Raw genomic sequence first — 13,596 nt, 5'->3', positions numbered from 1 at the left:
CGCGCGGCCCCGCCCCGAACGCCCTGCCGTGACCAACCACGAGGCCGGATGAGCCAAAACACAGCGGCTGGCCAATGCTGGGGAGCCCCACGGCGCCGAGCTCCGCCAATGGGCGCGGCCGGGCGAAAAGAGAAACAGTGAGGGCCCCGCAGGCCGCAGGATTCGAATCGAACGTCCTTACGGGAGCCGGGCGCTGGCGGAGCGGCGCCCCGGCCAATCAGCGGCGGTCCCCGAACGTTGGGCCGGCCCAGCCCCTCCCCGCGCTGTTGTTTGTGGTGTCGGCCGGGCCGCGGGAGCCGAACCACAACATTCGCCGGGCGGGCGGCGGCGGAGCGGCGGCGGCAGCGGTGAGCGCGAGCCCCGGAGCCCCGGGCGGCCGGCCTCCCGCGCCCGCGCAGCCCCGCGTCTGCGTCTGGCCGGAGCCGCCGGGCCCCGCGCCGCGCCATGTCGGTGAACATGGACGAGCTGCGGCACCAGGTCATGATCAACCAGTTCGTGCTGGCCGCGGGCTGCGCGGCCGACCAGGCGAAGCAGCTGCTGCAGGCGGCCCACTGGCAGTTCGAGGTGCGAGCCTGGCCGCCGCGGGGCCGGGCCGCGGGGGTCGGGGACGCCGGGCGGCGGCGGGGGCGGGGGCGGGGAGCGCTCCCGTCGTCGGCCCGGAAGGCGATCGGCGCCCGCGAGCGGGTCTTATACGCGGGACCGGGGCTGGGGCCGGGACCAGCTCCCCCTGCACGTGGGGCAGCCGAGGGTCGGGGGCCGCGGGCCAGGCGCAGAGGCGGGGAGAGCTGGTGGGGGGCCCGGCCGCTGCGTTTCCTGCCTCCGCCTGGCCCGCCGTGTCACTGCCCTGTTTGTCCGCAGACCGCGCTGAGCACGTTCTTCCAAGAAACCAACATTCCCAACAGCCACCACCACCACCAGATGGTAAGCGGCGGCGGGCAGGGGCGCGGGCCGGGGCCGCTGTCAGCGCGGCGGTGACAGCCATGTTGCCGGGGAGCGCCGCGCCGCGAATGTAAACAAAGAGCCAAAATGTCTTCCAGGAAAGAGCGGCTCCCGGGCCGGCGCTGGCGCCTCCAACTTTGAGGCCCGCCTCCCGGGCTGCTGCTGCTTGGCCTCGGGACTGCTGCCCGGCACTGGTCCCTGGGGGGAAGGGGCGCCAAAGTTGGGGGGAGGGGGGAGGGGGAGAGGGCCGGGGGCCTGGCGTGGGGCTCAGGAGCTGGGGGACCCCAGAGCCAGGGGATGGGGAGGGGGCTCGGGTGACGCCCGGACGTCTAGGGCACTGGGAAGCCCGCGCGAAGGGCCCAGGGAGGGCGCCGGGGGTGCTTGTGTTTATGGGGACCCCCTCGTGCTGTTGAGTGGTTTCCGCCCTCCCCCTCCACACACACACACACACATCCAGCGCTACAGGGAACAGGAAAGGCATGAATCCACCCTGGCTCAGGAAGCCGGGCTCTACCCACAAAGATCTGTTCAACCTTCCGAAGCCCAAGGGGACTGGGAAGTTGGAAGGACATACATCCCCCAAGCCAGGAGGACACACAGATTTTGACCCAGGATAAGGCCAGGAATGTGTCTTTAATCTCTGTGTTGAGCTCCACCAGCCCAGCACACAGAGAAGTGGTCCGGGGTCTGGATTTGCTTTCTTTTTCATTCTGGCCCAGGCCCGAGCCTTTGCCCTCCTGCCCATGGGGTACTCTGCTTTCTTGAGGCTCAGGACATCCCTTCTCTACCCTACCCCCCTAGTTACCTATTAGCCCTGCTGGGGGAGGAGGGGCAGGGCTCAGCGATAGGGATCTTAAAACGTTGTTCCCCAGGAGAGCTGTTGTGGATTCTAGGTGCATTTTTGGAATTTTTAACACTTGGTGCCCTTGCCTTTGGCTCTCTGTTTTCATCTAGTCACAGAGGACAAGTAGAGGGGTCTGTCTTGACCTTTTTAACTAGTTTTTCTCAGAATGGCTGATGCTGTATGTAAATCAAGTAAAAATGGCATTTGAGTATGATGGGAGCATGGTGCTGGCCACAGGGCTCTTAGAAACCCAAGAGGGTTTCATCTCCAGGAGACACCGTCCCCTGCACTTGACCGTGAGAAATGGCCAGCGCCCGCCTGTGCTTGGGCCTTGAAGCTCCCTGCCACCTCCTGTCAGAGGATCCTTGAGATTTCCTCCCACCAGCTGGGGCCATCCCAAAAAGCTCAGGACTTCCAGATACTACAGCCATTCTGAGGGGCTGAGAACAGGGAGGCTCCCCAGGAAGAGCTGGTCTGTCATCCTGTTTAGTTCCTATTGCCCCTTCTCTGCAAATCCCAAGGAGATGGTAAGTCTCTTTTGAAGCTTCCCTCAAGGAAGGCAGCAGGTTTTGTAACACACATAACCAGTGTGTCCATCAGTGCCCAAGTCTGAGTGCCTTAGCAGCGCAGTGGGGGACACCATCCCTGCTCGAAAAGTTTGTGGTTTCTTTTTTTTTTTTTTTTTTTTTTTCTAATTTTATTTTTGAGAAAGGCCAGGGCAGGGGGAGTCTCTATATGGCCCAGGCTGGTCTCGAACTCCTGGCCTCAAGCTATCCTCCCGCCTCAGCCTCCCAAAGTGCTAGGATTATAGGTATGAGCCACTGCACCCAGCTGGCAATTTCTTTTCTTCTTCTTCTTTTTCTTTTTTTTAATTGAGACAGAATTTCACTCTTATTGCCTAGGCGGAGTGCAATGGTATGATCTTGGCTCACCGCAACCTTCACCTCCCGGGTTCAAGCGATTCTCCTGCCTCAGCCTCCCAAGTAGCTGGGATTACAGGCACGTGCCACCACACCTGGCTAATTTTGTATTTTTAGTAGAGACGGGGTTTCTCCATGTTGATCAGGCTGGTCTCGAACTCCCAACCTCAGGTGGTCCACCTGCCTCAGCCTCCCAAAGTTCAGGGATTACAGGCGTGAGCCACTGCGCCTGGCCTGGCAATTTCTTTTAGACAAAGTAAGTCAAAGGAAAAAGATTAAAAACAAAAAACAAAACAATAGAGACCAGTAACAGCAAAATGGCACAACCAGAAGTCATGAGTAACTGATAAATAGTTGTCCCGTACATTACTGTAGATTCCCATAGTTGGAAGCTTCCCAGTTGATAAGGAGGGTTTCCCAGTTGGAAGTGGAGAAAGGCACCACAGACTTGAAGTGGGAGGACAAGGTGGGTACAGGGGACAATGGATTTTCTTGAGAACTGGCCGAAGGGGCGCATCTGGTTCAAAACCCTGGTTTTACAAAAGCAGAGAGAAGCTCCAGAGAGGTTCAGGAACTTGCCCAAGCTCACACAGGCAGGCCGTCACAGGCCTGCCAGCCATCATCCCTGCTGTTCTCTGGTGGCTGTTTGAGGAGACAGGCCTCACTGGCTGGCTCGGGGAACTGGGGAAGTCGGTCACGATGCTGTGATGCAATTGGCCTCCACCCCCACCCTTCATTCATTGTTTCCTGCTGCCGAGAAGTCATCCCCAGAGGGTGGGGGGGCAGGGAGTAGTGGAGGGAGGAGGGGAAAGGTCTGGGTGGGGCCAGGCCTCTGCATTGAGTCCTTCGGCCTCCCCTGAGGACCCCTAGAAAAGCAAGGGTCAGAGCTCCCTTGGTGCCCTGGGTGCTGACATGGTGTGGGGCTCAATGGACAGGGTGTGCTAGTGTCCCCCTTCCATGTATCTTACACCCCTCCACACAACCTCCGGTTTCTAGCTGTGAAAGCTCCCTCTTTTTTTTTTTTTTTTTGAGACGGAGTTTTGCTCTGCCACCCAGGCTGGAGTGCAGTGACATGATCTCGGCTCACTACAACCTCCACCTCCCGGGTTCAAGTGATTCTCCTGCCTCAACCTCCCAAATAGCTGGGATTACAGACACCCATCACCACACCCAGCTAATTTTTGTATTTTTTAATAGAGACAGGGTTTCACCATGTTGGTCAGGCTGGTCTCGAACTCCTAACCTCAGGTGATCCACCCGCCTCGGCCTCCCAAAGTGCTGGGATTACAGACGTGAGCCACTGCGCCCTGCCAAAGCTCCCTCTTTCAAGGCGAAGAGCCCTCAAGTCTCGTTCCCCCAACTCCTGTGCCTGGGGGAGGGGCCGGTGTTGCTAAAATTAGGAGAAATTCAAAGAAGGACTCCTGTGGCTTCCTGGGAAAGGGAGAAAGCGGCTTTGAGCCAGTTTTGTGTGGTCTTGTTCTCTGTGTTGCCTCTTGCCCACGCTGCTGACGAGGTGCTCCTGGATGGCACTCCTAGCCCCTGCCCCCAGGGTAGTGGCAGAAGGCAGCAGATGGGGGACTGTAGCTACCCCCAGGGAGAGGACTGAAGGGCTGGACAGACTGAGAAACTGCAGCCAAGGGCAGCTGTGTGTGCGGCCTGAGGCTACAGACACACAGGACATTGAAATCCCTGGTTTGTGTCCTCAGGGGGGCCCAGATATAAAGGGACTCTTGACTCTCTGTGCAGCGTGGCCCAGTAGATGTTAAGAGCTTGGGCCTGCAGACTTGGGAGCGGGGAGGTCCGTCTTCTCAACTTGCCCTCTGCTGTGAGAGCATTTTCTGGCAAGGGACTTGACTTCTGGGCCTCAGTTTCCTCATTTGTCAGAGAGAGAGGATAATTGAAGCCACTAAGTGTCATTGTTAAGGGAGACAAAGCCTTCAAGTCCTGGTGGCTGTCACCCTTAGTGTGGTGTGAACCCATCCACCAAGGTGGTTTAACTTTTCCAGGGTTGGCACAGGAGGGAGAAGCCTCCCCGCTGGCCGATCTCCCTTGCCTAGCAGCCTGGGAGCATCTGAGGATGGCTGGTGGGGCAGCCAGCTGGTCTCCCTGCCCGGGGAAGGCGCGGAACAGTGGTGTCCTGGGCTGCCCCCTTGCTCTCTCACTTTAATCTGACACCTTAGCTCCCGGGTGCAATTAACCATTTACTTTGAATGCTCCTCGGGGTGTCATTTCCAGGCCTCATGAAACCCTGTTGGTTTTTATAAGGTTATTGGGTTTTGTCTTTGTTTTCTGTTTGTATTGGCTCGGGGAGAGGGCGCTTTTGTCCTGTGGAAGCTGCTTGTGCGAAAATGAATGAAGCTGAAAAATGGGAGTAAAGGAGCGGCTGACCTGGGTAAGCCCCATCCAGTGGCTCGGGGACCCCCGAGGCAGCCTCCCCACACCCGTGTTCTCTCCCCGCAGATGTGTACTCCCAGCAACACCCCTGCCACGCCGCCCAACTTCCCCGATGCGCTGGCCATGTTCTCCAAGCTCCGCGCCTCCGAGGGCCTGCAGAGCAGCAACAGCCCCATGACAGCCGCAGCCTGCTCCCCACCTGCAAACTTCAGCCCCTTCTGGGCCTCGTCCCCGCCCAGCCACCAGGTGCCCTGGATCCCGCCCTCCTCCCCCACCACCTTCCACCACCTCCACCGCCCACAGCCCACGTGGCCCCCAGGAGCACAGCAGGGGGGCGCCCAGCAGAAAGCCATGGCGGCCATGGACGGCCAGAGATGAGACTGGATGCCGCCGGGCGCTGGGCTGGAGCTGGGGGCAGCCCAGGGTTGTGGGGACACAGGAGGGCCAGGGAGGGGGGAGCCGGGGAGGGCAGGGGGTTTCCCGAAGATCGCACTGGAAGATTTTATAAAAGAATTTTTGTGGGTGAGGGGGATAGTAAACTTCCTGGGCCACTTGGGTCCTTCAGGAGTTTTTCAGGCAAGTTTTTCCTCTGTTTTTAATATATAACTATAATATATATGAATATATAAATATAACTAATGTGCGTGAGAATGGGCCTGGCACACCTGGGGTGCTCGGGGCTGGGGCCGCCATGCTGCAGAGCCGATGGGGTGACGTTGGAGGCACAAGGCGTCTGTCAGCTGCCTCCTTTAACAGCCATGCCTTCTGGAATCTGGAAGAGGACACCTCCCCTGCAGTCACCAGGCAGCCACATAGCGGCTGCAGGTCCCTGGAGGGCCTGAGGCCAAAGTTGTGGAAGGCCCTCTTGGTATCGGGGCTCTCCCCATGGCCTCTTCCCCACCTCTGGTTGCTGGTTGTGGCCCCATAGCTCTTGTCACCCCTGTCACCTGCTGAATGTGCAGGGCCGATGTGGCACTGAGGAGCTGAGTTCGGTCAAAGGCCAGGCTCTGCCCAGCAGGGGACTTGACTGCCCTGGGCGCCCTGCCCCTCCCGCTGCGTGTCCAGGTCCAAAGTGGAGAGCCTGCCTTTGGGTTTAGTTCCCGAATCAGAATCCCATCTCACCAGGGTGAAATTTTAATTTAAAAACTTAAAAAGAGACTTTTCTAACTTCCCTGGTTTGCGGTGCTTTTATTTCCGTTGGTGGGAGAAGCGATCTCCTCGGAAGAGGGGTGGTGGAGGTCCCTTGCCACTGGGCTGGTCTGGATGTTTTTTGCTGTGGGATGGTCACACCAGGGGCTCTGACAGCACGGTCCAGGTTGGTGGGGGGAGGGGGGAGGGGCCAGGGCCCGTCCTGAGTTTCTGTGACCTTCCCTTCTTGGCCCCATCGGTGTAGCCCCCACCCACAGAGCCCTAGTGAGAAGAGCTGGAAGCCATTTCTATCTGCGGTGGGGAGAGCTTCCTTCTAGCTGGCTCCCCAGGCCCTCCCAGGAGGCATCTTCCAGCTGAGCTCATCTCCGATATTCCTCCCCTCAGCTTCCCAGGGCAGTATGTCCCCTTTGGGTCATGGCCCGTGGAGTGGGCCAAAGTTCAATTAAGGCTGGCGGGTCCCCAGAGGGGCCTGCTTCCATTCCCCCTTCCCCGAAGCCCTGCAGGCGTCAGCATGGGGTGAGGCTACCAGTTCCTGACCCAGCAGCTCGTCCTCAGGTGGTCCTGCTGCGTGGGAGGTCAGCTGCGTGGGGAGCCTGTCTACCTGGCTGATGGGGGTGATGGCGGCGTGGCTGGGATTCCTCCTCCAGCCCTGCCCTTCGCCACCACACACTGTCCGGGCAGCCCCTTCCTGTCCAGTCCTCCCACCTTGCCCTCTGCTGGGGTCTACGGGGCCCAAGTCCTGCTGGAACACAGGCAGGACAAAGGTACTGGAGGTTCAGGCCGGAAGTGAAGTGAGTCGAGAGGGGCCGGGCCCGGCACCCACCGCATCCTGCCTCCTCGGGCCCCTCAACGCGGTGGGGCAGCCCCTCCTCCAGTGGAGCGGAACGGTGGGTCCCGCTGCCCCTCCACTTCTGCGTGTGACACGGACGTGCTTGGAAGCTGGGTTCGTCCTTTCAGTTTTGTTTCCTGGTTGGAAACCCCTGAGACTCCTCCCCCTCCCCCGCCCCTGCCCACCTGTGCTTTCCCAGGCTGGAAGGGGCAGCCCCTCTCAGCACGTGGGTGGTTAGGATGTGACGTCCCCAGGCCTCCTGGGCCTGAGCCGGGGTCCACCCAGGTGTGGGCCATGCCCAGGTGCAGGAATGGTCGGGGGTTGGCCTGGCTGGCTTAGGGAATGTCGCTCTGGGACCTTCTGTGGGCGTGGGGAAGGCCTGGGTGAGGAGGGCTGGGCTGCGCCTCCCTGCCAAGCTGGTGAATTTGGCTTCTAGACCCGGGAAACTGAGCCGACCTTCTGACATTTCACAGCCAGGGTGGGGCCCGAGAGTAACAGAAGCCCAGCTGGAGCCGGGGAGGAGCGGCCCTGCCTCTGCCTCCTGCCCGGGGAGAAAGGGGCTGGGGCCCAGGGGTGCCCGCCCGGGGCTCCGCTGTCTGAGCAGCTCCTCTCTTCTATGCAGCTCTGAGCGTGACATCATCACATGAAGACTCCCTGGGTCTCCGCAGAGCAGGCCGGGAGGGAGCGGCCACCCGACCCAGCCAAGCCTGCCCCGCTTTGCCCACGCCGGGGTCAGGAGCCAGAAGCCTGTTTCTGGGCTGTTTCTCGCCACATTTTCCTTTCCTGTGTGATACTGTCTCCTCACACCCCAAAGCGGGCCTCTTGCCCCAGACCTCCCTTTCCCATGCTGGGGAGATGGGAACTGGGGGTGGGGGGAGCCCCTTTGTCAACTCTGAGCACTTCCTTTTCTCTGAGGAGGGAGCCTCTGAGGCAGAAAGGCTTTGGTGACCTCAAGGCTTTATAAACCTCAGGGTGGGGGGGCCACTCTCATCTACTGGGGCACCCCTAGAATCTGGCTGGAGCCCAACTCAGGAGGTCAGGGGTCTCCTTGGTCCCAGGAGCTTCAAGTGGGTTGCAGCAGTGATGGGGGCTCGTCTCCAGCAGTTGCTGCACCGGCCCGAGCTCAGTCCCACCTGCACTCCTCTGTCCCCTCGCCTTCCAAGACCTTTAGCGAGTCCCTTGCCTGCAGGTGTCGGGGCTAGGGCAGAGGGAAGCAAATCACAAGCGACAAGTGCCAGGCTCGCACCACCTCTCCACCCACCGCCTGGATGTCTTTTTCTAGGAGGGGAATGGGGAAACTGGGTCACAGCCACAGCAGCCCCTGGTCTGAGCCTTCAGGCCCCGGCTGTCTCTGCAGCAGCCCACTCAAGGGAGAGTAGAGGCGGGCAGCAAACAGAAACCTGCCCTGCTGGCTGCAGGGGTTCACCTCCAGCCACTGGCACTGCTTCCCCGGAATCCCACGCCAGGGGTCAGGAACCACCCTGAGCCAGCAGCAAGAGCACAGCAGGCAGCTGCCACCATCACCCCCAGAGTGCTGGACACTGACAGCACGGGCCCCAGCCCCCCAGGCTAGAAGGCGGGTCTAGAGCCAGAAGGCAGAGCACCCCAGATCTAGCTGAGGCCAGGAGAGAGCTGGTGGGGTGAGCGCCCGCCCAGCTGGTCCCGGGGCCAGGAGTCTCCCTGTCCCCAGTGCAGTGTCCAGCCCTCCCGAAGCCCCGGTGCCCTTGGAGAATGGAAGCTGAGGACTCACTTTCAGGCTACAAACTAGACCCACTGTCCATCAGAAGGTCTACCGAGTGGGCGGGCCTGGGGGTGGTCTGAAGGCACGTGGGGGGCTGCCTGGCAAGCAGCGGGTACTTCCCTCTCCCTGCATCTTCCTGAGCCAGGACTGTCAGAGAAGATTCGCCGCACCTAAACTTCCTCCTGAACGTTTATTTACACCTCCGCTCACTGAGCAGTGCTGGACTTCGGCCCCCGCGTGGGCTCCTCGAGCCCCTCCCCAGGAAGCATGTCCATGTGCCTCTCCAGCCCGGTGTTTGCCACAGCGGCGGAGCTGGGCGGGTGGGCTGTGTTGGGCTGGGAGAGATGGCCCTCGGAGGAAGGTCTGTCTTTCTGTTGACATGAAGAAACTGCAAGACAGGGGGGCTAAGCTTGCTCAACACATTCCCCAAGCCCACCAGGGGTCACCCCAGCCTGCCCAATGCCCAGGGAGGTTGACAGCAGTTCTGTTCGCCGGGCTGGGCTGACACAGGCTGGAGGGGAGCTGCTGGGGCCGGGGGGCACGGTGCAGACCCATCTGAGCTCCTAAGCAGTCATGAAGCCCCTTCATGATCTTTGTGAATGAAAAGTAAGCAAACACGTCCTTCTGCAGGAGCCAAGAGCTGCCCCTTTGGTAGTTTCCTGTTAATACAGACACGAGACGACATCCACACCGACAGGCACAGGAATCTTCCTGAGACTACCAGTCCCTCTCTCCTGCTTCCAGAGCATTTTCAGTGCCCTTAGAGTAGACACTGGGAGAAGGGAGCTAAGTATTCCCAAGAAAACAGAGTTCTGGGAGCCAGGGTGACAGTCATGTGCTCACTGTCCACCACTGAGACCTGTCATTCCCAGCACAGCCTCTGGGCCAGAGGGCTTGGCTTTGAACTCCAGTTCTGCCACTTCCTGGCTGTGTGACCTAGAGCAAGGACCTTCACCTCTCTGTGCCTCAGTTTTCTCAGCTGTAAGTGGTGCTAACGATGGTCCCTACCTCTAACTGCTGCTATGTGGATTAAAAGTGGTTCATCCGTGTAAAGCTCCTAAACTACCTGGCCTGTGGGGGGCCCTGGATAATGGCGAGGAGCCATGACCACCGCAGCCACTTTTCTGTTGTGATTTCCTCCTCCCTCAGCCACGGGTCCTCACTGAGGGCTGGAGTGATGCTGAAGCGCATCCAGCCAAGGGGCAGGGGAGGGTGGAGGCTTTGGTGGGGGGGTCCCTGAACCTCCCGCAGGGGTTCACAAGGAATGTGGGTGCATAATTGTTTTATAGGAGGAAGGTCGGCAGCTTTTATTAGATTCTCGGGGGGGCCTGACTAAGCAGCACTAACCCAGCACCCCCTTGATGACAGATGAGGAAACTGAGGTCTGGAGAGGGGAGAGCCCTTGTCGAGAGGGGAGAGCCCTTGTCGAGAGTGACCTTGCCCAGGGTCACTTGGCAGTGATCCAGCCTCCTGGCTGCAGGGCCTTGTATGGCCCCAAACCCTCCTGACCTTCAGGCCCAACTTAGCTCCTGCGGAGATCAAGGACCCAAGGGATCTTCCGGGCCGGGGGGCAGAGAAAGGTTCCTCCATGACAGGGTCAGGGGCCTCTTGGGGACCCGGGCATGGCCTGTGCCCAGCAGCCACCATGCAGAGCCCAGGCGCACGAGTTCCACGATAGTCAGTGCACGTGAGCAGGGCAAGGGCATGGACCTGGAGCCAGAGATGTGGGTGGTGACCCTGCCCTATTTCATCTTCTGTGGAATGGGACAGTAACGGCACCTACCCACCTCCCAGAAGGGGCACAAATCACTCAGTCACTCGGGGTTTCTCTTTTCCACACCCATCCCCTCCTTCGGCTCCCAGGCCCTCCCCTCTCCAGGGAGATAAAGGCCCTACATGAGCAGGAAAGGGGGCCGGCAGGGCCAGCGGGGAGGCCTGGCAGGACGCCCCACCCAGAGGGAAGCTACCTGAGGTGTTGCCAGCCGACATCTGGGTGATCTGTGGCCGAGAGGGCAGCTGACCATTGCCACCGAGGGATGGCAGCCTGTGCTCGTGGGGCCTGGGCTGCTGGGACTTGCACTTTGAGGTCCCTGAGCCTGATGGGGGGCAGGAAGGAAGGGTCAGTGCCGAGGCAGCGGTGAGAGCTCTGTGGGAACCCCTGGGGGTGGGGAGAGGGCCGCAGGGCTGGTCATGGCCGGCCTCAGCTGCGTGAGGTCCTCGTCATTCTGAATTTGTGGCTATGCCCCAGAGAAGCGGTCTTCATTCATTCTCGTGGCCACCCACCCAACCCACCCACTCGCACAGAGTCCCTGAGGACCTGCGCGCGTCAGCCCTGTGCCAGGTGTGGGGTGAGTTCTGACCTGGGGTTTCCAGGGCAGGAAGGGAGGCATCTAGAAAGGCGCATACACAGCTAAATGCATGATGGGAAGTGACAAAGCACAGGCTTCGGGCGTTGCCACGGGAGGCGGGCATTCGGGGGCTGAAGCGGTGGGGCTCAGCAGAGGGTACTGTGCTGAGTTTTGAAGGAGGAGGAGGCCCTGATGATGCCACGGACAGAGGCCAAGACAGGAGAGCCCAGCAGTGCAGCCGGGATGGAGGGTGGCAAGAAAACACGGGGCCACCGCATCCTAGCTGATGGCTGAGGCTGGACAGCTGTCCTCCACCTGTGAACACTTACCTGGTGGCTTCTCGAGAAACCTGAACATTTGGAGTGAGGGGAATGGAGAAAGAAGACACCCAGGGTCCAGTGGCCCATAAAAGTGCCAGGCCCCACAATGGATGCACGCCCTGTGGGACCCAAGTGAGGTGCCTGGGGGCCTCTGGACTCCACTCACTGTCTTTGTGGAGGATGCCCGGCAGCCTTGTGTCCATCCGTCCCTTGTAAATGTGGCCATCCAGGCCCAAGATGTCCACCTCATCACACTGTAGAAGTGGACAGATAACCATCACCATTGTGGCAGCCACAGCCCTCCCCCGGCCCCTCTACACAGGCCTGAGGCACAGAGCACTGTGGTCTCAGAACCCTCCTGGGGGGCTCTCGGAGACACTAGGGTGGAGCGAGAAGGTGGAGGGAGGTGAAGTGGTATCTGGGCCATGGTGGGAGGCTGGAATGCTGCTGGACAGGCAGGTGGCCGGGATGAATCTTTCTTCCCAGAAAAGGGTAAGAACCTGAGGCTTTGACTGGGTCTGATTAAGGAATTGCTTCAAGGCAGAGGGCTGGCTGATTTCTGGTGGCTTTAGAGAATGACTCAGGAATCTGGAGCTGTGTCAGGGCCTCCCTCCCTGGTGGCTCCAGGCAGGGCCCTGACCTTCATGGCAATCTGGATCTCTTCAGTGGGATACAGGCCTCGGGGTAGGTGCTGCGGGCGGCTGCGGTGGTAGGGGTGGGTGAGGGTGTGGCTGCCCCCGCAGTGCCGGGGCACAGTTGAGTAGGTGTAATCAGCCGTGTCTGTCACCCTGTGATGAAGACAGGATGGAGTCATTGGGAGCAGACCACCAGGGATGTGACCTGGGACTCACCCACCATGGGGCTGACCAGAGGGAAGTGGAGCAGCTTCTCTTCAGGGGCTGCTGGGAGGTAGAGCAGCAGGGGCCAGGAACAGGCGGGCGGGGGCAGAGCAGCCGTGAGGCCGAGCCACCCCAGTGACTGTGCACATGGGCAGGCGTGCACACACTCACACACATACTCATACACACAGTCACACACACATACACGCACACACACATGTACTTATGCACATACATACACACGAAGATACACACGTACTCACACACATACTCATCCACATGCACACACATATACACACACGTACTCATACATGCACATACCCACACTCACACACTCACCCCCACACTCATACACACACGCACTCATACACACACCGTTACACACATTGACACACCCAGACACACGGCTTCCACACATTACACACACACTAACACCCCTCGCCCACACTTTTTCTCACACACACACACACACACACACCCTTTTCTCCCCCAGCAGTGGGGCAAGGCGTTTGCACAGCTGTGCATGGGCAGAAGCCAAGCCTGGTTGCTGGGTGCCTGCTCCCATGGCCTTGCCCGCCTCTCCTGTACCGTTTGTAGCAGGGGGAGCCCAGGCACTGGGTGTGCAGCAGCTCGCGGATTATCTGGCTGCTGGCCTTGGCGGAGCCCCCAAAGTGGATCTGCACCTTCTCGATGTTCATCAGCATCTTGGAGTGCATGGAGCGCAGGCGCCCCACGCTCTGTTCCATCTGCGCCAGGTCACCCCGCGGGAAGGCACTGCCCAGCTTGAGGCTACAGGGTGTGAGCAGAACAGAGGGAGGGTTGGCCCATGGCGGGGGCCTTGACCTTGTGTAAGCCGAATCCTTCAGTTCCGGGTCCCTTTTGTGCAGGACCCAGCTAGGCTGGGGGTTGCTGGGCAGCAGTAGTCCTTTCCACAGCATCTGAGGACCAGGCTTGCTGGGAAGGCTTTCCTCAGATAGGAAAGGGCAGGCCAGCCAAATGGAAGAAAGCCCTGCTGCCTGTCTGCAGCTGCGGGTGGAGGAGCTGAGGGCAGCCCCGGGCCTTCCCATCTCGGTGCACCTGGCCCCGCATACCTGGAACCCGTAGGGCTCCAACAGCAGCCTGAAGTCCTCTGAACTATAGACTCCCATCCTTAGGAGAAGGGGAGCAGCAGAGAGGAGGGCAGGAGCCGGAGGGAGCATGAGATGCCAACCACCAGCCTCGTTCGTTGGCTGAGTCCACCCTCTGGCTGAGCTATGCCGGACCCTCCCCCCAC

General features: G+C 60.1%; 2 protein-coding genes across 4 annotated transcripts in view; one reads left to right on the top strand and one right to left on the bottom strand.

Annotated features, from left to right (window-relative positions):
- The first annotated feature begins 206 nt into the window (after positions 1-206).
- Positions 207-6,268, top strand: UBALD2 (UBA like domain containing 2). Of its 2 annotated transcripts, none has more exons than XM_063617196.1 (3): positions 207-477; positions 859-921; positions 5,164-6,268. In XM_063617196.1, exons 1-3 carry the CDS (start codon positions 445-447, stop codon positions 5,473-5,475), a joined length of 408 nt encoding a protein of 135 aa, XP_063473266.1. In that variant the 5' UTR covers positions 207-444; the 3' UTR covers positions 5,476-6,268. The 2 variants fall into 2 exon arrangements, with proteins under 2 accessions (XP_063473266.1, XP_055098184.1); XM_055242209.2 differs by having other exon boundaries at positions 213-564.
- A 2,719-nt stretch (positions 6,269-8,987) lies between these two features.
- The window catches only part of QRICH2 (glutamine rich 2), a 32,785-nt gene continuing 28,176 nt past the window's right edge, over positions 8,988-13,596 (bottom strand). The window contains exons 15-19 of one of the 2 annotated variants that reach the window (XM_055242091.2): positions 12,912-13,112; positions 12,125-12,272; positions 11,651-11,738; positions 10,784-10,912; positions 8,988-9,475 (exon numbers count right to left, since the gene is read on the bottom strand). In XM_055242091.2, coding sequence (XP_055098066.1) covers positions 9,231-9,475; positions 10,784-10,912; positions 11,651-11,738; positions 12,125-12,272; positions 12,912-13,112 — 811 coding nt within the window. In that variant the 3' untranslated portion in view covers positions 8,988-9,230. The remainder of the gene's footprint in view (positions 9,476-10,783; positions 10,913-11,650; positions 11,739-12,124; positions 12,273-12,911; positions 13,113-13,596) is intronic. The other variant, XM_055242092.2, reaches the window with a different exon arrangement.

Source organism: Symphalangus syndactylus, chromosome 14 (assembly GCF_028878055.3).
Source record: "Symphalangus syndactylus isolate Jambi chromosome 14, NHGRI_mSymSyn1-v2.1_pri, whole genome shotgun sequence".
In the NCBI taxonomy this organism is placed as follows: Eukaryota; Metazoa; Chordata; class Mammalia; order Primates; family Hylobatidae; genus Symphalangus; species Symphalangus syndactylus.
Note: the sequence above shows the minus strand (reverse complement) of the source record. Positions and strands in the feature narration are given on the sequence as shown.

What these genes read in the sequence shown, in the direction of transcription:
- UBALD2 (XM_055242209.2), top strand. Translation starts at nt 445, where the DNA reads ATGTCGGTGAACATGGACGAGCTGCGGCACCAGGTCATGATCAACCAG. An exon ending in CGGCCCACTGGCAGTTCGAG is followed by an intron (nt 565 to 858) that starts GTGCGAGCCTGG and finishes GTTTGTCCGCAG; the next exon opens with ACCGCGCTGAGCACGTTCTT. An exon ending in GCCACCACCACCACCAGATG is followed by an intron (nt 922 to 5,163) that starts GTAAGCGGCGGC and finishes CTCTCCCCGCAG; the next exon opens with ATGTGTACTCCCAGCAACAC.